Source organism: Schistosoma mansoni, chromosome W (genome assembly GCF_000237925.1).
Source record: "Schistosoma mansoni strain Puerto Rico chromosome W, complete genome".
NCBI classification, from domain to species: domain Eukaryota; kingdom Metazoa; phylum Platyhelminthes; class Trematoda; order Strigeidida; family Schistosomatidae; genus Schistosoma; species Schistosoma mansoni.
Genome location: NC_031502.1, coordinates 39413399 through 39435904, shown reverse-complemented (window position 1 = coordinate 39435904; position 22506 = coordinate 39413399). Strand labels below are relative to the sequence as shown.

Below are 22506 nucleotides of genomic sequence, written 5' to 3'. Positions count from 1 at the left end.
GCGGAAATAAAAGAAGCGACAAAGTAATTAAAAAGGGAATTGTCGATTTACCTCCAGATGTTAGTTCTTCAAGAAAAATGGTAATCTTCCCCCTTCGACTATTTAAGGAAGATTGATAGATATATTTCTGTGAAGTACCCAGCTCGAATGTGTAGATGTTAACATACATCTGCAAAAATCTACCATACACACCCAAGGGTTTATGGCCCAGAACTACTAAAATAGTTGAAGCGGTAATGGACAACAGGTGCTTCCACTTAACGCGCATTCATATCTGTCACCAATGCCTCCCATTAGGGCTTTCCTAAATTTAGATTTAATGTACCCGTTTTACTTAATTCGGATTAAGCAGTTAATTTATGAACGGTATATAGATGTACTATGCATGTTGCGTCGGTTGATATAAAGTAGTTACCAGATAGTCAGGCGCTTATCCTCTTATAAGTACGGTAAGTACTATGTTTAGAAAACCCATTTTCATGAACGCTATTAATGTACATTTTTTAGGGTTCTAGAGGTGTTATAATAAACGATCTCCACAAGTTATAAAAGCACTGTAACACATGTTAGTCAATATGTCGAAAGTATGTCAACGCATTAATAGATATCACTCGGTAACTTAGTCTTTCGTGTAAAAAATCCGTTTTCATATAAGTTCAAAATAATTTTCATATAAGATCCTATTCATTACCTTACAGGCTAGCGAAATATATTCGGGATGGCATACCTCCGAACTGGTGCGGAATTTATAGCATCGTATCGTTCCAGTCTTAATCGAATGAGTGATCTTCAACAAAAGATAAAGATGTTCGGATTCAACAATGCTTACTATAATCAAGTCGGACTTTTGAAACATGATTGGCTGCCTCATAGTCCTGTTTGGCTCGAAGCTCTACGTCGACTTCCACGTGAACTACAGGAAGCTAGGGACTTTCGAATCGCACGAGCGTCGCTTCTCTACGCTTCGAAACATGTTTTGCCGAAGGAACAGTGGACTACTATTGAAGATGATATCCCATACTTGGAGCCGTACGTTAACGTTGTTGTGAAGGAAATGAGTGACCGGTCAAATTGGGATAATTTTGTCAATCCTGAGATATATAGTGAATAAATGTAAATGTTTACATTGTCTGTTAGTGTCAAATTAGTCTAATAAAAGTTGTTGAAAAGCATTGTTCTTACTGTCCTATGTTCTAACCTAGCTAAAAACCTTTTTTCTTCGCAGAAAATGTCCATTTTAACGATCCACGCTCGTCAAATTTTCGATAGTCGGGGGAATCCCACAGTTGAGGTGGATTTGAAAACATCTAAAGGTATGTTGTTAGACAATAAGTTTATGAACCTTTGTCTTCCTTATTCCACTTGGTACACAAATTTTTCACATGTACTAATGTGATCTCACCACTGTCGTTGTACACTAATCATGATAGTAGCTTGGTTTTACGTTTGTCTACCACAAATTTCGCTCGTTAGTCGTGGTTTTGTCAAGGTTAATACTCAGTGGAGAATAGATATCATCTAATATCTTATTGTTAATTTGCCAGGTTGTTCCGTAGCGGATTTTAAGTTCCAGTTAAAGTTAACTTTGATAATAAATCTTATGTATAGATTCAAATGTAAAAGTGCTTTTTTTGTCCAGGTTTGTTCCGCGCTGCCGTTCCAAGTGGAGCTTCGACAGGTGTCCATGAGGCTCTTGAGTTACGTGATATAAATTCAAAGGCTTATATGAAAAAAGGGGTTTTAACAGCAGTCAGTAATGTGAATAAAATTATTGCTCCAGCTCTAATAAACAAAAATATTCCCGTAACAAATCAGGCAGCTATTGACAAATATATGATTGATCTTGATGGTACGGAAAACAAGGGTGAGTTAATTGATGACTTATATCCTCGTCACATAAGTTGTGGATAAAGTTATTTGTTAGATTAATTGATTCTTCAGAAGTAAGATAAGTACAATTTACAATTAAGTAACTATCTATTCTCACTTTTAACAATGACATCAGGTAGTGGAACGGTCTTTCTATAAAACACTTGTGATCGATCTAAAACTTTATTTCGTTGAATAGGTTTGTATTTCGTCAAAACCTACTTATTCTGAATCAAATGTGAAATCAACTGCCCGTAAACATTTCTTTTCTGTGATGTAATTTTTTTCTTATCGAAAAAATTGTTTTTCTTAAAAAGTGTTATAAGAATGTTATCACATCTAGATTTTTGTGTAAGGTTCTCATTGTATACAGTCTAAGCGATCAAATTTTAAGTCTCAGTATTCCATCCCTAGCAGAAGGTTAGTGGCGACCAAACCAAGGCCGAGGAAATATTGCTTGCCGAATTAAGTCGTGTGGATGAATGCAGACTGTCCGGTCGAAGTCCGTGCGATAACGTCGACCAACGGCTTAATTCGTTAGATGGTATGACCCAAAATCAATCACTGATGTAAATGTATTAACTCCTAGTCCTCCCCTAAATTTTTAGTCCCATAATTTCTCCATACATACATTTGCATTACCTTCTGAACCATGCTTTTAGTGTTTAGTCTTTCTCATTGATTCCACTAATAGTCTTAATTTCACTTAGTTACACTGGTTTTGCATTGTAAACTGGTTTAACGCACGTTTTTCCAGGTGCTAAGCCGATTGGTAATCGACTAAAAAGCATAAATTAAATCGAGTCACATATCAAGAACTATAAAATAGCTCGTAAAGTCGCTTTCCACTTTGGAGAACTTATAAATACTGAATTTTAGATGAATTCTTACTATAAAAAGTAGTTTGATCTTACTAGATATTGGCTTGCTTACGAACAATACTTTTTTGAGTAGCATACTGAATTAAGCTCTTCCAAAAATCTACTCAACTGACTAAATTTATGTGCCGCACAATCGTTGAGGGGTAGTTATGAATATAGTCCGAAGTTCTTACAAAGTAGTTCATGTATCTTTGTTTGCTTCAGGCACTTAAGCATATAGGGTCAGTTGTATTTTTTATGATTTCAATAGTATTTAATGAAACCGACAGTATCGCCTATTAAGGCTCTGTAGATTTGAGATTTTTCATATAAAAATGATCCTTTATTTCAGAAAAACTTGGAGCCAATGCTATATTGGGAGTGTCTTTGGCTGTGTGCAAAGCTGGTGCAGCTGAAGCCGTGAGTTATGTTGAAGTTGTACTCTCTAATCAATGTATAGAAACTAAATTTATGTTAGTTTATTTCGCACATTTAATATTAGATATGACCTATAAATTTAAGCAATAAGCCCAGTTATTGAGACTTCAGTTTTGTACTCCTACAATTTGTTTTTCATTAAAAATTTACTTGCGGTTTCTCTTGTCTCAGGGTTTACCTCTCTATAGGTATATTGCGAGGTTAGCTGGGCATGAAGATGTTATAATGCCTGTTCCAGCATTCAATGTCATTAATGGTGGCAGTCATGCCGGCAACAAGCTAGCCATGCAAGAATTTATGATTCTGCCTACTGGGGCCAGCTCTTTCACTGAAGCAATGCAAATCGGTACTGAGGTGTACCACAATTTAAAAGCTGTTATCAAACGTGAATATGGACTGGATGCATGCAACGTTGGTGACGAAGGTGGTTTTGCACCGAATATACAGGATAATATGAAAGGTAGGCTTGGCAGTTTATTAGGTAACCTTTGTTAGTTTCTTCGTCTTTTTTTTTAATATATCAAACTTAAATTACTGTATGCTTTAATTTATTGAGTCTCATATGATCAATCCATCACTAACCACAACACACTAAAAAGTGAAATCCGTAACAAATAAACATTAAATTAAATGTGAGGTAAAATATCCTTTTTTTGAAGACGACTGGATGACGTCTTATCTTTAATCAGTTTTGGACCATATCATCCTATTTTAAACTGTTTAGGACTTCAACCGTAAAGCTTATCTAGGTTAAATCAATAACTTTAGACTTCATTCAGGATCCTAGACTGTCCAATTCTGTCAAGTAAAAACTATTTAGTTACAGCATTGGTTGGAACTTGTTCTGTAAACAATCTAGACTACTTAATAAAATAGCTCTTCCTACAAAACTAGTAACTAAATCGACAGCACAGACTAATTAGTAATTTCTCATTGGAGTGTTTGGTTAGGTTACTAGATCAATATTAGTGTAAGTTCACTAATAGTTCACTAATGGTCTATAAACTATCTCAATTCCAAATAGTTTATCGGCATTTGGTAAGAAATAGAAGAGCCTCAAAGTTTAATAGTTTATTAATTCAAAGCACCTTTTTCTTATGTATGAGGCAGGATTTTGTTTCCCTTTATAGAGATGACAGTCAAGACATGACACTTCGTACAATTACTCGTGTGGGTAGTTAATAATTATGCCTATTTCTTTTTAGTTATAGTTTTAATAGATTGTTTGTACTCATAAAGCTGTAATATTTCCAGGTCTTCAGCTGCTTGAAGAGGCCATAAAAATTGCTGGCTATACTGGGAAAGTAGAGATTGGTATGGATTGTGCGGCTTCTGAGTTCCATAAGAATGGGAAATATGATTTAGATTTCAAGAACCCTCATTCTGCAGAGTCAACCTGGCTTAGTCCTGATGCAATGGCTAATATGTACAAGCAAATGATAAGCAAATTTCCAATTGTGAGCATTGAAGATCCATTTGATCAGGATGATTGGGAAACCTGGCCCAAACTAACTTCTTCAACAAATATTCAAGTAATAGAATTAGTCCTAACAAGACCTAACTTTTGTCTATTTTCTTAACTTAGTGGTCACACTTTTTTGTTTAATTCATAACTGTCAGATGTCCCGCGTTCGACAAGTTGCTGTTAATACTTTTAGAAACCATGTGTCCAACAGTCCTCAAGTTTGGTGCCTCATTATCAGTTAGACTAGTTGGGACACTAATCAGGGTGTGAAAATTTGACTGTAATCCATCTTACCGATCTTGTTCTCTGGTCATCTCAGTTTATAATGAATGGAGAAGTCGATGCATTTAATATGGTTGACTAAGTATCAGGTTCCGTGGTTGCCCCTAAATGCCCTGGTATGGCCGAGAGTGTGGGAGAGTCAGCCCTCCCTCTCGAAATATCCTTACACGGCCACGTGTATACAACCACTGACAGGGAAGTCCTACTCACTGCCTTCTCGTGGCTGGGGTGTTGTTTACGAAATTGAGAGGACGAAAAGAGAATGTCTGGCGCTTTAACCTGGTTGGTTGACACGAAGGGTCCACCCAGGGGAGTTGGAAAACCCTGATTCCAAACCAATGGTGCACATGGGCTCCAGAATCCTGAGGAAACAAAAGGCGTATGAACCAATCGTTGGTCACCGGCTATCATGGAACAGCATCTCCTCATGATGCTCCACTGCCTTATGTATTAAACCTTTAGTTCGAAGGCTTCGGGTGTGCCCCCCCCTAAGAAAACCATCTGTTTCAGTTTGGGCACCCGAGGAGTATCGTAGCCTTCACACAAATCAAGTGACTTGTTTGGCGCGTATCTATTTGGTGCTTCCTTGTACCATAGTTTATGTTTAAATAATAATAAAGGTTCCGTGGTCATCAAATGTCTAAATAGAAATAGAAAACCCCGGAAAACCAGAATGGCTTTAAAATTTTCGTTAAGGAATTCGTCAAATATTCATTCTTCCGTGGGTTTCACATCATTGACATATGGCCGACTGTAGTTGTATTCCTTGGTCGAAATTCGGCACTCAACTACGTCGATCAAGAGGTATTGTTCTAGTGTGTATTATAAAATATGCTCTTAAAATGTTCATTAGCTTACCAAAAGCCTTTTATTCTAATACTAGTAGTTGAATCTGACCTAATAGGACATTATCTGAATTGGTAACGTCAAGTCCTGTCTGTCAGGAATTCTTTTTCCATTTTTAAACCTATTTTTTCTATCGTATTTTAGGAGGTACCGCTTTTCGGGATTAGTATTTTCTATGTTGAGACTTATCCACACAAGTAACAGTTCTGTTAAGCAAAAATTACAAAATCCCTCAAGTGACAGTAATGTAATACTGAGATTACATTCCTCTCCTCTGCTTCCAAGCAATATTTTTTGATCATTTTAATGACATCTTAAAAATGAGACCAAGACCCTGCACATTTGTGATGGATCAAAATCTAGCTTATTTCAGGGAAGCACAGCAATAGCAGTTGAATTTCAGTGTTTTGTCGAATAACTAGTACCTGTGTCTTGTCTGATCTATTCTGTTAATATTCTATTTCCGGTTTCATCGGGAAATTACTTGTTTTGCCATCTTGTTTATCCCAGTATTTAATATTTTTATAATCATAACACTTTGATGTTTGTTAAACCCTATTCTCGCACAGTCGCTTTTATTCACAATCATAAATATACCCTCAAAGAGTTGGGTAATACATTGGTTTACCGAAAAACCACACATCATCCAGGCTTTTACACTGCGACCTATATAGCACAGTACAGTCTTATGGCAACCACACAGTTACCGAAAACCCTAGTGGATCAGATCGCTTTCATTACATATTTTCTAATCTGCATACTTGTACGTGTATTTTTAACTTTTATTCCCTAACATCTTTGGCTTATTTTTCAGATTGTTGGAGACGATTTGACTGTTACCAATCCAAAGCGCATTAAACAGGCCATCGCTTCAAAGGCTTGCAATTGTCTTCTTTTGAAAGTAAACCAGATAGGTTCATTAACCGAGTCCATCGAAGCTTGCAAGTTAGCACAAGACTCAGGTTGGGGTGTCATGGTTTCGCATCGATCTGGTGAAACGGAAGATACTTTCATTGCTGATCTAGTTGTTGGACTTTGCACTGGACAGGTATGCCTCTTTATCATTTCCTTAACACTTGTTAATATACGATATAAAATACTAGAATATATTCAGTCTGATGTTATACCAGACTGAATACATCAAATCATGTCAATTAATCTCAGTAGTTGCATTTTCAAATTCCGTACCTTGTCATATACTAATATAGGTAGCGTTTATAATTTATTCTTTCACAGTTAATTATAGTCACACTAATAAATTACGCTAAAAACAGGAGAGCAAATTACTTATACACAATTTATCGTTTAACGATCACAGTTGTCAAAGGTGTTGAAACGACACATAGTTATTGTTTTAATTAAAAAGTGGATACTACGCCAATTGATTCGTTAATAAACGACTAAACTAAAATACCACATTACTATCACTATACATTGGCTTTTAAATGCTTCAATTTCATATTGACCAAATACCTATATTGTAACAGTAATTGTTAATTTTTATTTATCATTTTAGATAAAGACGGGTGCACCATGTCGTTCTGATCGTTTGGCCAAATACAACCAACTTTTACGTATTGAAGAAGAGTTAGGAACAGCGGCAAAATATGCCGGGAAAAACTTCCGCCATCCCAAAGTATAAGAATAATTAATAAAATTAACACTTCAATGTCTTTTGGAGAACTAAATTGATTTAGTTTATTGTCTTATTATGTAGACTGTTATTTAAGAATAAAATATTTCAGTTCTTTTTTTGGAGTATTACCGTGTTGATGCTGTCACGATTTGGCGAGTAGTTTATTATAATTTCACGAGCTAGTATTTAAAGGCTTCGTTAGTGGCTACTAGCTTTTTTGTCACACCACTTTGTTCAATATATAGACCGAAGTCCCCCTTTTTCTGATACCCACTTCTTATTACGTCACCTTGATCCATCTGATGTCTTTCTGGTTCTAGCAATGTATTGTAGCGATATACTTATAGACAGTCCTGATAGTAATCACCGACGATTATGCAGAATTTCCGTCCTCATTTAAATTATAAGCTATGAAAATAGCTTATTTTATTTAGTGAGTGGTTATCGATTTAATTGATCACTGAATTCCATGACAATATTAAAACTTCTGGACCATGGTTTCATGTTAAATCTACCTGTGACTTATGGTCTTAGTTTTCAATGTGTTGCAATGTTTCTCGATATATTCAGAATTTACAGAACCCAGTATACTAATCTATTGTAATGAAATTGTCCTAGGATATGCATTGTCCACGGCATCCTAAACGAGACCAACCTATCATGGATACAGCCTGTGAATTAAAACAGTCGTCACAAAACTCCATCAACTAAACGATTATCTCCCGTTTTCATTTAGTCACTAATGTTATATGTACCAATCTGTTATTTTGAGACGTAATTGGAAAAGTTACTGGTTTCACCACATCCGTATGTTATGGGATCTGTCCAACTGTGGTTTACTGCGGTTCATTGTCTTGAGGTTGCTTAGTGGATCCATGATTAAGTAGCACTATCAACAATGAGTGTGCACTTAATAACGGGAACTAACAGAAAATAACTATTTTGGTATACGGTACTAGTTGAATTCGCCTAGTGAAACCACAAGAAGGAAATGCTTGTTTAAATAACATACTAATTCGTCACGACCATATTTTTAGGAGTTGATACTCTCAGTTTAACCAAAATGTTTATGCAGGTTCAAAGGGAAAGCAATACTGATTGTTATTTGCGTCTCTTCTGTTACAGTAGACAGTAAACTATCATTTAGCTCCTCAAACAGACAACGGCGGAACGTCATTTAGAAGCTTCAAGTTTTAAACTAATGACTATCCTTGAGTGATTTTCTCCGAAGTTGTTTTTCCCATTTATATTCATAGCTGTTATGTTACAAAGCAAAATGCTAATCGTAATATTATTTTTTCATTTTTGGAAATATTCCTTCGCTTTCCAATTGTTCTGGCGATGTTAATTAGTCGATTACTATGTGATACATTCCTTACTTGTGTACTAAGGTTATTATTTAGCGATTAAGTGAATAAATTGCGAAAATCGTCGGGACATGTAAATAAAATGCACAAGATGTTGGGGGTTGTATTTATTCACTTTAGGTGGCCCGAGATCTGACTCTAGTTGGATCGTTTAAATGACTGTTATTGAGATATCCATGTCAGCTACCCTCGTATATCATTATGGACTTAATCCGCGTTAGTGAATAAGGGAATTAAATAAGTCAAATACGAGAATGAATTTCGAACACGTATATTTTATACAATCATTGATCCGGACAAACGAGCGGAGAAACGAAGAGGAGAAAGCGAAGCGAAATGACATGCAGTGGAGAAGGCATGTGAGCCAACTCGATTTGATCGAGCGTTAATCGATATTTATAGTCAGATAAAAATAAGTCACAGACATGTGATGAATAGGATAAGAAGTACACACACATACGCTCATATAAAAACAGCCAAGGTTGATAAGCGAATAATCGACAAGGTCAAAATGTGAGGAATGAATAAATTGGCCTGTTTGGAAACTAGAATAAGCTATGTGGTCCTGCATAGTAATATACCAGTTTTAAGGGAAATCCGATTAATGGTACAGAGGATGAATTACAATCCGGCTGTGAGTGAAGCTATCGCAGAAAAATACGAGACTATTATTCACTCAATCCGGGAGATTGGACTGATGAGCGGAACACTTGAGAGAACAGTTCAAGTGGCTTTCAGCAACACTTGTTGATGTAAGTCCTTCAACTCTTAGTGAGGTTGGGAAGGCTACAGGTAATCTGAAGCGAGAGAGGTTTTTAAGGAACGTTCAGTTTTAACAGTTAGATTGACTGAGATCTTAGTTAAATTCTTGAAACTGAACCTAATATCATCCGACTGGTCTCAATTGCTGGTAGTTCTAGTTTTTAGGAAAGGATGAGGATTCTCTTGTAGTAATCACAGGTATCAGTTTGACTTTTATCTAAAATATTCGCCTCAATAATACTTTGACGTCTAACTTTGGTTTGTGAAGTGCAAACTGCAGAGAATCAAGCTGGTTTCAGACCCGGATGAGGATGTATAAATCAAATATTCACCCTTCAGCAGATTCTGGAATATAGACATCCTACGCCCTACAATTGTCAAACTAGTGACCTTGAGGCAGCGTTCGAATCTGTTGATTATGAGGTTCTGTGGCAGTGTCGGTCATTGAAAGGCGTACCAGAGGAGTACATTAACCTTGTACAGGCTCTCTACTCGAATACTTCTGGTCGAATCTGAGCTTATGGTGAACCGTCATCGGAATTGGTCACTTCAAATGGTGTCCGCTTTTTCCATATTTATTTAAAATTTTTACAGACATGGTTTGATGTGTGGGTGAGGATGACAGTGATTGGTTGTCTTGATGAGTCAGACATTAGATAGGATGACAGGTGTTATATGTGTTATATGTATTCCCCTATCCTTATTATGTATGAACTGTTCCTTGTTGTTGGACCTCATTGATTGACTGTTCCTTGTGTCGGATTTTGGTGTGGAAATATATTGACGTTGTAGTCAGGCTAATCTCGTGTTCTTGATCTGAGTTGTGTTGAAGTCCTGTAGAATAGACACTGGGTGGGAATCTAGTGTAGATATTCGTCTAAAGACTGTTATAACCAGAACCCCTAGAGTTATAATCAGTATCCTCTCTTTATTGTTTATAACATGGTTATAGAGTTAGCGCTTTCATCGTCTGACTTCTCAGGGATTGGTTGTCTACCAGGGGATTCACTTTGAATACGCAGATGATATAGTTCTGTTTGGTGAAGATGCATACAAAATGCAGTCTTCTAACCATCCTAAGCAACAATGCAAGCATGTTTGGGATTTGGCGTTCTCCCTCCAGATATAAAATGTTATTAAGTACAGATGAAAAATCGGTTGATCAGGCAGTAAATTTTCAACGACTAAAGCAGTTGGGACATGTGTTACGTATGCCCAACGACCACCTACCTTGACTGATGGTGTCTTCTGGTGTAGGAGTAGGCTGAAAGAAAGCTATGGCGACCAAACCAAAATGTGGCGTCAGTCCGTGAGGCCATTGACTATTGGACTGAGCCACGTTAATAAGTATAGACTGCTTGGTTGGCATCTGCATGATTATCATAACTAGTCATTGGAGACTTTATATGACATCTGAAAATCGTTTGCATTGCTGAGATGCATCAATTCTTTGTGTTCTCCCAAGTTCTGAGATTTCGAATTCCTCATAACTTGTTTTTATTTCACTAATTTATATTTTCGAGTCGTACCTTTGGTGCCTAAGTTTCCCTATTACCACTGATATTACCACTACTTCTACCATTCTAGGATTTCTCCTGACAATTTCACCTCCCTGTGCTAACGGGGTTTGGCAGTTTGAACTAATGTACACACATATAGGTTTTGCGTTGTGACTGACTGATTTATAAGTACTTATTGAATAGCATTCCCTGTAAAGTATCTTCTTCAAATACATTTTACTGATTACTAATCAAATTTGTAGTCTTTGAGAAAATTAAGTTGGCGCTTTAACTAGGCATAAGATTAGACATCATTTACTTCTAAACATCCAGTAAAGACATGACCGTGATTGGTTTTGGATGTAGTTATCGGAATTCTGACATCTTTTCAAATGTCTTTGTGATCCATCTTTATTACAGTAAGTATACTAGAAATTGTTTATTCGGTTGCCTTCAATGGATCTTTTGTACTATTGAATGAACGCATTTACTAGCCTTCTTGTTCTTAATCTTTCCCAATTATTAATTTATTTGTTTCATGTTCAGAAGTATAAATAACAATATAATACAACCCATTTATTAACTGGAGCTTTCTTTAAATGACTCTAGGTTGTACTCCTAATTATATTATCCGGGTGCCGAAGCCTAATCGAATTAGTCGTGAGCCTGAGCCCTGGTGGTTGAAAATCCAACACTTTTATCACTAATTCACAGCTCTTTCATGTTGACTAAACATTATCTGATTTTCACGAAATGCATACACCTTTATAATTTCATGGTTAATGTACGATTTTAAATTGTTGGAATGTCTATAATTCCGAGTGGAATGAGGATAATCAACCGTCTGAGTTTTGTCAGATACTTTTGTGAAAATTCAGTATAATTAGCATACAATAACAAATACATAATTTGGAATGAAATATAAATGATTTCAAGAAAATAGAACAAAAGAAACAGTGTATAACATTTTTGTAAAGTAAAAATATGAATAATAACAGAAATAAATCTAACATGTTGAAGATTACAATGTATGTACAATTTATGAATAGAATATGAATTATATACGTTTAGATTAGTTGAGAATTCAGATCATCAATTATTGTGTAACAGTCTTTTCTCTTGAGCTTCTATTTAAACAGGTCAGTATTTGTATGTACGTTTTGGCGTGGATTCCTGTATATATATATATATATATATATATATATATATATATATATATATATATATATATATATATATATATATATATATTCAACTTAATTAAGATAAAATGATTACGTTGTATCAGTCAAGTAAATAAGTCCATAATACATAAAAAGAACAAATTAATCATAAATGTAGTTTCATAATGCTAATTTTATTAATACCTTCGTATATAAACCTTTTCTTGAAAGAAACTAAAGAGTAAATTTTTTTTTGTATTTTACTAATTAGATAGTAACAACATAAAATAAATTTTTTTTTTACCTAGAATGATATAAAATAAAATATTGGGAAGAAATAATTACCAAAGTAACTAGAAGTAAATCATAAAAAAAAGAAAAAAACAGACTGGAAAAAAATTTTTTTTAAGAAAAAACAAACAACCAAACGATGTAAACATTAAATAATATTGTGCCTAAAATATTAAAGAATAATTGACACTATTTTTTACAGTGAATAACATGTTTATATTTTTATTTGTATACATAATGATTATTGATTATTTTTATTGATTTTAATTATAATATTGATTATTATTATTATTATATTATTGATTCATTAATAACAAATAGTTTTCTTTATTTGTTTTATTATTCCTCTTTTCTTTTGTTGTTGTTGTTGTTTTGTTTAAATAATAAATAAAAGATATTATTTAAATTATAATATGAAATTTAATTTATCTAAAATGTTTGAAAAATAAATCTTCAATTTATTACTATAATTAATTATTTTGAATTAAAAATTCATCATTATTTATTCAGTTTTCATATTTAAATGTTGATTGTTCATTCATATGATTCATTTCTAAATTAAAAGAAAAAAAGAGAAGGTGAAAAAAAAGCTTTTTATCATTATTGAACTGTTCTTTTTTCCGAACAGAATTAATAAAATTCACTTGGCATGGTTTGTTTGAGTTTTCACAACTCTGAGATGCAGGTACATCGAGCTGACGAGTCCTAAATAGGATGAACCGCGCATCCTGGCTTTTACCGCTAGCCATTATCCATCTTTGCTTAAAATCTTAATAGTTGAGATCATGAAGCAATTGAAGCTAGACCACTATGGTAAACCTGGAAGCACTGGATGGCCTTTTCGTCTTATTGTGGGACTCCTCAGCAGTACGCACCAACGATCCCGCCTCGCGAGATTCGAACCCAGTGACCAGTGGAGTTCAACCAGGTCTGTTGTGAGATAGTGACTCACTGAAGACATTGGTGGATATGTCGCTCAATTTTGTGGATCGGTTGAAGTTAGACATTAACACAGTTGGATGCCGGCTCAGTACTCTAGAGGTTAAACGTTCGCGCGCGAAACTAATAGGCCTTGGGTTAAAATCTCGCGAGGCAGGATCGTTGATGCGTACTGCTGAGGAGTCCCACAATAAGACGAAAAGGCCATCCAGTGCTTCCAGGTTTACCATAGTGGTCTAGCTTCAATTGCTTCATGATCTCAACTATTAAAATTACTATAATATCCACAAAACCACTTCTGATACAAATAAAATCAAATGACTCAATAAGAGTAGATGATAAACATCCATCATCCTCTATTGCCAAACATATATTTGAGACAGATCATAAGATTGATCTTAATTCGATTTTTGGGGTGTTGGTTAAAAATGTAAGAGGATGTATACTAAGGTTTATTGAAGCCTTAGCCATACGAAAATTCAAACTCCCTTTGTGTATTCAAAAACAGTTTGTTCTCACCTTAAACCTACCCTGGTAATATTAGCTTATTATCCAGAGTGATTAGGTGTCAAATTGTTTTCACATTATTATTATTATTATCATTATCATTATTATTATTATTGTTATGATTATTATTAATATCCTAGTCTCCTCTTACACCCCTCATTCCCAGTCTAGTTGACCTTTTATTTTTATATATAAATGTTCTTAACAAGTATGTGTGTGATCAGATTGTTCGAAATGTGTTGCGCTAATATATCACATAGTTCTGATAATCTTCGTCTTCTTATTACACTATCGAGATTTAATTATGTTTTATGGAAGATCTGTTAGAATTAAAATTGAATACATTATAAACTGAAAATCGTAACAGTATTGAAAGTTAATAAATAGAATATTTCTTTTTTCTTTCTAATTCATTATTTCTAGGCAATGTAACAATTTCATTTGTATAATAGAATGAAATGGATATTATGTTGTAAACTAAATTCTATTTACAGTCGATATGTTCATATTTTCTTGCCCCCAAATGCCCTGGTACGGCTGAGAGTGGGGAGAGTCTGCTCTCCCTCTCGAAATGCCCTCATATGGCCACGCGAATATATAGCCTCTGTCAGGGAAGTCCTACTCACTGCCTTCTCGTGGCAGGGGTGTTGTTCACAAAAGTGAGAGGACGAAAAGCGAATGTCTGGCGCTTTAACCGGGTTGGTGGATGTGGAGGACCCACCTAAGGGAGTTGGAAAACCCTGATTCCAAACCAATGGTGCACATGGGCTCCAGTATCCTGATGGAACGAATGGCGTATGAACCAACTGTTGGTCACCGGCTACCATGGGACTGCATCTCCTTACGATGCTCCACTGCCTTGTGGACTAGACCTTTAGGTCAAAGGCTCCGGGTGTGGTCCCCTAAGAAAACCACCTGCTTCAGTCTGGACACCTGGTCAGTATCACAGCCCTCACACAAATCGAATGGGATTTGTGAGGCGCATATTTATCTGGTGCTTCCTTGTACCAATATTTATGTGTGTAAATAATAATAATAAATCACATTTTCTTAATTGCGGATTGGTTGAATTTAGACATTAACACCGTTGGATGCTGGCTCAGTGGTCTATCGGTTAAATGCTCGCGCGCGAGACCGGTAGGTCCTGGGTTCGAATCTCACGAGGCGGGATCGTGTATACACCTTGCGGAGGAGTCCCACAATAGGACGAAACGGCCGTCCAGTGCTTTCAGGTTTTCCATGGTGGTCTAGCTTCAATTGAATCACGATTTCAATAATATATCAAAAAAATTTTATTAATTGTGTTAATTTTTTAGTAAAATGAAAGTTATTCAGTTTTATTGATGAGATTCAATGCTCATTTAACCTTATTAACTTGTATTAGATTTTTTTAAGAGGTGTGATGAAAAAAACATTCATTTTAATATAAGTCAATAATTAATACTAGATAACAATCTTCCAGTTAATTATTTTGTAACAGAAGCTAATATTATATATTGATTTAGAAATTTCATTAGTTTCAGTGTTCTAATCGATTATACTTCAGGTTTTCATGTTAACTAGAAAGTTTTATTAGGAAAAAAAGTATTGTCTATTAATATTCCGTTTAATGTCCACTGATCAACAATAAAAGTATATTCAAATCAGTATTGCCAAGTTGTAGTATACAGTTTCAATTTATTACTAACAAAATTACATTCAAGTCTTAAGTAGTATAGATAATGAGAGAAAAGAGTATTTGGTTTTCAAAATTACCATAAACTAGGGTATAAATCGATCAGTCAGTAATAGGTAATTCTAATCTATTCCAATAATTTTATGTTTATTACTATTGTTCATAAGTCTACTTCTCAAAGTTTCATTAGGATTTGACATTGACGAATATATGTAAATGAAAATGAATTATTTTTCAGTGATAGGTGCTTTCATTATCACCCTTTTCCTATTACATGTTAAAGTTCTCTTATGTATTCGCTCTACAAAAGTTGTAGTCATCAAAGTATTTTGTTTATTATAATAGGGGAAAGGGTAATCAATAAGCATATTTGAAGATACTCATCGATACAATAAACCATTAAAGTTCAAACAGACAAATACTTAATGGAAATGTTAATTTTCAGAATAGACATCTTTATTAACCACGTTTAAACCAATGATTTTGTTTAGTATCGAAGTCAAAACTTTACTGTCCAGTAAACTAGCCAGCGATACATTAGCATAATTAAAACTATGGTATAATAATGTATATAATACAGATCCTTTCAAATGATATATATGAACAGTCAAATGAGATTAGTAAAGACCACATGGAAATTTCTTTCTTAGTACTTAATTGTACTGTAGAACTAGTTGTCAGTGATGTATGTGGAAAATGAATATCAATGTAATACACAAAACCAAACATCCCTACAAATATGTATGTTTTCCTAACAATAAAATCTTGAATTGTATTACCAAACTTCAAAATGTTATTTTCAAATTTAATTACAACTTACCACTGTTTATTGAACAGTCAGGTCCAATAAATCCAGGCAAACAATTACAGTTCCCAATATTAGCTGAACAAATTGCATTGTTTTGACACGAGCAAAGTTTGGAACAACTAACCCCATATTGACCGCGTGGACATACTATAATAAAAACATATCATTACAAGAACATGTTAGGAACAACAATTTTATTAATTATAATTGCTAAAATGGTCAGTATAAAAAATATTTCAATTATATCATTTACCAGTAGAACAAGACTCCACGTATCACGAATCACAGTTTTTTAAATGTTAAACCGTTTGATAATCCTATTAAGTTAAAGTATCCTTTATAATAACTTGATGAGTTGGGTAGGAAAACCTATTTTCTTCCTTATTATACCTATTATTCTTCTTCATCAGTTCTGATATCTCACTGACTGGTATTTCATTGCTGCTTCAATCAGTAGTGTTGGGAAATTTAAATCTTCATCCAATATTAGAATATACTTGATAGCATAGAAAACGGGATGGATTTTTATAATTTTGTTTATAATTAGACATATAACAGTAGGGTAGTTATAACCCTGAAGACACAGTAATATAAAGATGTGAAGGTTTGGATCAAAGTAAGATTCATAAATCAAAATAATTCTAATGGTATTATATCCAATTGACTACATGATTTAATGATAGAAGTAGTCAAAACACAAAGCATAAGGATTCAAAAACTTCATTGGTATAATACCCATTTTGAAAAAGCTCAGCTGAAACTTTATTATTTTACATAAATATTGTTGTAATGGAACTACAGATAATTATTCTGTTATTGCTCACTATATTAACAATAGCATAGGATATCAGTAGGTGTTTTCAATGTATCTCTATCCAGTATTTTCTTTTCTAGCTCTCTAAATATCAGTACCATTTTTAATTTGCTCCGGATTTTACAAGTTATGGCTTGTTTGTTCTGTTTTAAAGGTATGGTACCAATTTATTCGTATCTTTCATAATATTACACCAACTTTTTATATGCTCAAGTGATATTGGTGAAATGGCTTCTACCTGTGCAAGTATGATAACGGTCATATCTCCGTTTTAAAGTTATGATCACTATTTGACAATGTATAACAATAAAATTAACTATAAAGAAAGTAACATTAGAAGTATCTATAGATAGGTAATGACTTGTAATTTCTAGAATGTGGATGGAGTGTCTGTAAATTAGTTATTTCACTATATGGGTGACGTATACCGTTCATTTGATGCAGATATAAGTAACACCTACAAAAACCAAGAATACATCACTGAAGTGTATGATCTTATTACGCTAGTGGTTAATAAAACCATGATAATTGCATTCAGAGAATTCGTATGTCGACATATGACACAATAATCTTAGCAATGTGATTTAAATTTCTTAAACTACTCTTTACGCCACAAGATAGCAAAAAAGAAAGTCAGTTTTGATTTATATTCTAGGGATAACGTCATCAATACTTGAAATCAAGTACTAGAAGTCAATATAATTAGTTTTCATAGTTTTGTAGGCGTCATGCTTTAATTGAACATGAATGTTAAATATTCACGTCTTGTTAAACGGATTGACTGTATGATGTTGTGAGTGAATTATCCATTTTTTATATGAAACTATAAACTTATTATTTGTCCTCATTTAATTCAATGAAACAATAATATAATCTAATTTTTCATTCATTTTATGAAAACTATATCAGTTATATTTAGATTTGATTATGTATGATAGTTGAACTTCATTCTTTCATGTTTATATATATATATATATATATATATATATATATATATGGGTGTTGGAGAGTTTACACGTTTTGGTCCTTGACATACATGGACAGATTAGAAAATTGCTCTATATCATTACTATTTAATTAGTATATTTGGAAATCAGCATAAAACTTGAATATACAATATTGAGCGAAGTAATGAGTGACAGTATACTAGCTGAAGCTCTGAAGTCAGACGTAGAAGTAGCTGGAAGTATGCTTTACGTTCTATTCAGGAAGATTTGGGAGGAAGAAGAGGTGCCCGATGGATTGGAAAGAAGGACACCTCATCAAGATACCAAAGAAAGGAGATCTAAGCAAATGTGAGAACTACAGAGGAATCACACTACCGTCAGTACCAGGAAAAGTTTCAATAGAGTGTTGTTGGACTGGATGAAAGACTCAGTAGACGCCTAACTTCGAGATCGACAGGTCGGATTCCGTAATGATCGGCCGTTCACAGACCGAATCACGACTCTATGGATCACTATTGAATAGTCTGTTGAGTGGAACTCGTCACTATACATAAACTTCACTGATTATGAAAAGGCGTTTGACAGTGTGAACAGGAGGACCTTATGGAAACGTCTTCGACATTATGATGTACCTGAGCAGATCATCAATATCATATGGAATTTATACGACGAACTACAGTGCAAAGTCGTACATAGAGGACAAGTGACAGATGCATTCCAAGTGAGGACTGAAGTCAGACAAGTCTGCTTACTCTCCTTTTTCTCTTTCTTGTGGTTGTTGTAAACTGAATTATGAATACGCTAACATCTAAAGGGAAGCGCGGAATATAATGGACAGCCTTCATGCAACTAGATGATTCAGACTTCATAGATGACCTCTCCCTCCTATCTCATACACAAGCAAATGCAAATGAAGACAAGTAATATAGCAGCAGCCTCTGCATCAGTAGGCCTCGACATACACAAGGGACAAAGTAAGATCCTCAAATACAACACACAAAACACCAACACAATCAAGCTTGATGGAGAAGCCATGAAAGATGTGGAATCTTTAACGCGCCTGTGAAGCATCATTGATGAACAAGGAGGATCTAATGCACACGTAAAGGCAAGAATTGAGAAAGCAAGGGCAGCATTTCTACAATTAAAGAACATATGGAACTCAAAACAACTGTCAACTGACATCAAAATCAGAATCTTCAATGCGAACGTCAAGATAGTTCTATTGTGCGGAGCTGAAACTTGGAGAACTACTACATCCATCATCAAAAATGTAAAAGTGTTTATAAACAGTTGTCTACATAAGATACTCAATATCCATTGGTCAGTTACCGTCAGCAGCACCCTACTGTGAGAGAGGACAAACCAGCTGCCAACTGAAGAGGAAATTAGGAAAAGACGTTGGAAGTGGATAGGACATACATTACGGAAATCACCAAACTGCATCACTAGGCAAGCCCTAATTTGGAATCCGGAAGGAAAACGGAAAAGAGGAAAGTCAAAGAACACACTGAGTTGAGAATTGGAAGCAGACATGAAAAAAGGTGAATAGCAACTGTAGACAAGTGGAAGGGATTTCTCAGGATAGAGTTGAGTGGATAGTGCTGATGGGTAGTCTATGCTCCTCGATGAGGGGTAACGGGCGTAAGTAAGTAAGTAATGAGTGAATTATTATTATTACCGTTATTATAAAAGTGATTGTGAGTATATGTACAATTAAACAGTATATTGCATAAATCACTGCATTACAAAATCATGCATATAAAAAATAACACTGATAACAAATAATTGTACAGTTAATATAAAAACGATCGACAACGAAATATAATTTTGGGGAATAAATACACACATTTGATCACAACATTTAAATGACTCATGTAACTCATCAGAAATAATATGTTAGGATTGATGATGAGTATAAATCACAACAGTAATAAGAAGATAAACAACAATAATCTTGCTGGTGCACAACAAACATGGAACAGAAGTTAAACATCGAACGACCGAGTGAGTAGCCCAAAGGTTAGGCAGAGAATAACAGGAAAAAAGGCTAAATCATTTGACGAAGTGGTAAATCTCGATAAACTGAAATGACCAAGACATGTGTTACGCATGCCCAACTATTACCTACTCGATGAGAAATGTTGGATCGAGTTAGAAATAGACAGTGAACCAAACCTAAATATGGGACCAGTCTGTGAAGTCATAGACTGCTGTTCTGAGCTAATCTAGCGGTTGCAGATAACTTGTTCAGGGTCCACATGATAGTTTTGATCATTGGTCAGAGACGTAAAATGGTTTGGTCTAGAATCAGTCACAGTGATAAATCCGTTCATTTCTAATCTTCGCCTAGATCTTTAGTTCCATTATTTCTTCATATGCACTTTTCCATTACTTCCTAGACCACATTTTCAATGTCCATTCTTTTTCACTATCATTATTACTGCAATTATTTTGCTGATTCCATCTCGCGTCGACCTATAATGGAAACTTGGGCTGAAGTTCATGTACGCCAGGTTCTACGCTAATTATGACTGTATTCAAGCAATGGAATCTTCCAGTTTTACCTGACTAATGCCCATTACAATGACCTAGTCAAAATGAATATTGTTCACGTTAGTGACTGCCTTTTCAAAAATAACTCGTTTAATCGAGTTCAAGTTCTCCCCTTTATTGCTATCGCTGTTTTTTATTCAGATAAAGCAGAGATATATTAAACAATAACTATGTGTTTACAAATATTTCATCTGGTCTTCCATAGACTTGTAATAATAATAACTATTAGTTGATGGGACCACTAACTGTACATATTCTTTAAACTATACGTTATTCTACACTGTCAATTGACCTATCGTATTCCCACTGATGTAGGCTTTCATTAGCATATAGTTATTAACAGTTTATGGTAATTTAAAACAAATAAATGAACAACTTATTCGGATTTCACCTTAGTTATCATCAGTTGTTGGATTAACTAAATAATGGAGGTTTAATTAGGAGGGATTATTTAAAGCCCATATGAATAAAATATAGGTGTTGAATACTAGACTGAGCCAATAGGTACGCAGCCGTTCAGAGTTCATCATCTCAAAATCATTCATTTAAATATAAATCTATCATTCCTCTTAATTAAATCTTTGTGTAAGAAGATTAGTGAATGTAAGTATAGAATTAATCACTGTTAACTGTCTTTACAGTAGACATGACACAAACATATACATGCTTAAAAGAAACAGTAATATTTATTATTATTTAATGAAAGAAATGCTGTGATCAATGTGTTTTATCCACCAAAATTCTGTTTCGTTAACCTTTGAAGTATGCGGATATTGCTTACTACTGCCGCATGTTTCTCCATGATGTCCCAGTGCGCATAGACACTGTCCAGTCTCGAAATGACACTCTTCACAATGTTGACAAGCTTGTGCACACATTTCCCCAAAATAACCACGAGGACAAACTAATTATTTGTTTTTAAAAGTAAGGCAAGAAAAAAAATCAAAGTATAAAATTTCTATGGACTATACTTATGGAAAAATTCTTATTATTTGTCTTAATGAGTAAATGATCTGAGATATTTTAATGATAGAAATGATACATTTGATTCGGTACTTTACATTTTGAAGGTGCATTTCCTCATCAATCATCAAAGAACAATGAATATATCAAAGTTAAAGGATCCCGAAAATTAATTTCTTTATATTCATTTGGGTTCCAGTATCAATTGATTAGTAGAATCAGGTAATTTGAGTTTGAGCTATTCGGTAGTCATAACTTCAATTATTTTTGATAAAGATGGATTTTATTTTCCTTCAAAAGATAAGCGTACATCAATTCAGAACAAATATGACAGAGATTTATTTATCTAGTGTCTATTAAAAAGCCTGGAGATATTTTTACAATCCTCTGGTTTTGATAGTAGTAGATCTTGTACTAGTTTATGATGAAAAGTGTTTTCGAAATGTATACACCCACCAAACACCTTTATAAATATGGCAATCACATGATTACTGGTGAATAATTTCGAGAGAAAATTTTCTTAACTTCTAATTGGAAGTTATGATTCGTTGAGTTAACCACGTTTGTTAGTGAGACACTAATTGGCTAGTGTCACTTATTGATGATAGATAACTATAATATCAATAATTGATTATGATCAGAAGTTTTAACCATCTTATTCTGATTCAGTGGCTGAATTATATCCTGCTGACTGAGTGAACTGAAGGTCATAAATCCGATCAAGTATGGGGTCTTGAGTATGCACTACCGAAGAAATTCTGAACTATAATCAAATATCTATTCACTAGTTTTTGCTTCTAAATTATTTTGTAATCCATG

The 22506-nt window shown here is 34.3% G+C and overlaps 3 protein-coding genes across 3 annotated transcripts in view; 2 read left to right on the top strand and 1 right to left on the bottom strand.

Moving 5' to 3' along the window:
* Window positions 1-718: 718 nt before the first annotated feature.
* Window positions 719-1111, top strand: Smp_024120 (putative ubiquinol-cytochrome c reductase complex 14 kDa protein; the record flags this gene model as incomplete). Its single annotated transcript, XM_018789658.1, has 1 exon — window positions 719-1111. One exon carries the CDS (start codon window positions 719-721, stop codon window positions 1109-1111), a length of 393 nt encoding a protein of 130 aa, XP_018655079.1.
* Window positions 1112-1228: 117 nt separating this feature from the next.
* Smp_024110 (phosphopyruvate hydratase) lies at window positions 1229-7402 on the top strand (the record flags this gene model as incomplete). The annotated part of the gene is made up of 7 exons (XM_018789657.1): window positions 1229-1313; window positions 1640-1864; window positions 3082-3149; window positions 3339-3627; window positions 4422-4699; window positions 6575-6808; window positions 7277-7402. The coding sequence occupies 7 exons, from the start codon at window positions 1229-1231 to the stop codon at window positions 7400-7402; spliced, it is 1305 nt and encodes a 434-aa protein (XP_018655078.1).
* A 9006-nt stretch (window positions 7403-16408) lies between these two features.
* Window positions 16409-22506, bottom strand: part of Smp_135210 (egf-like domain protein) — a gene marked incomplete at both ends in the record, with an annotated part of 89588 nt that continues 83490 nt past the window's right edge. Inside the window, 2 exons of the mRNA XM_018789656.1 lie at window positions 16409-16553; window positions 21480-21628. Coding sequence (XP_018655077.1) covers window positions 16409-16553; window positions 21480-21628 — 294 coding nt within the window. The remainder of the gene's footprint in view (window positions 16554-21479; window positions 21629-22506) is intronic.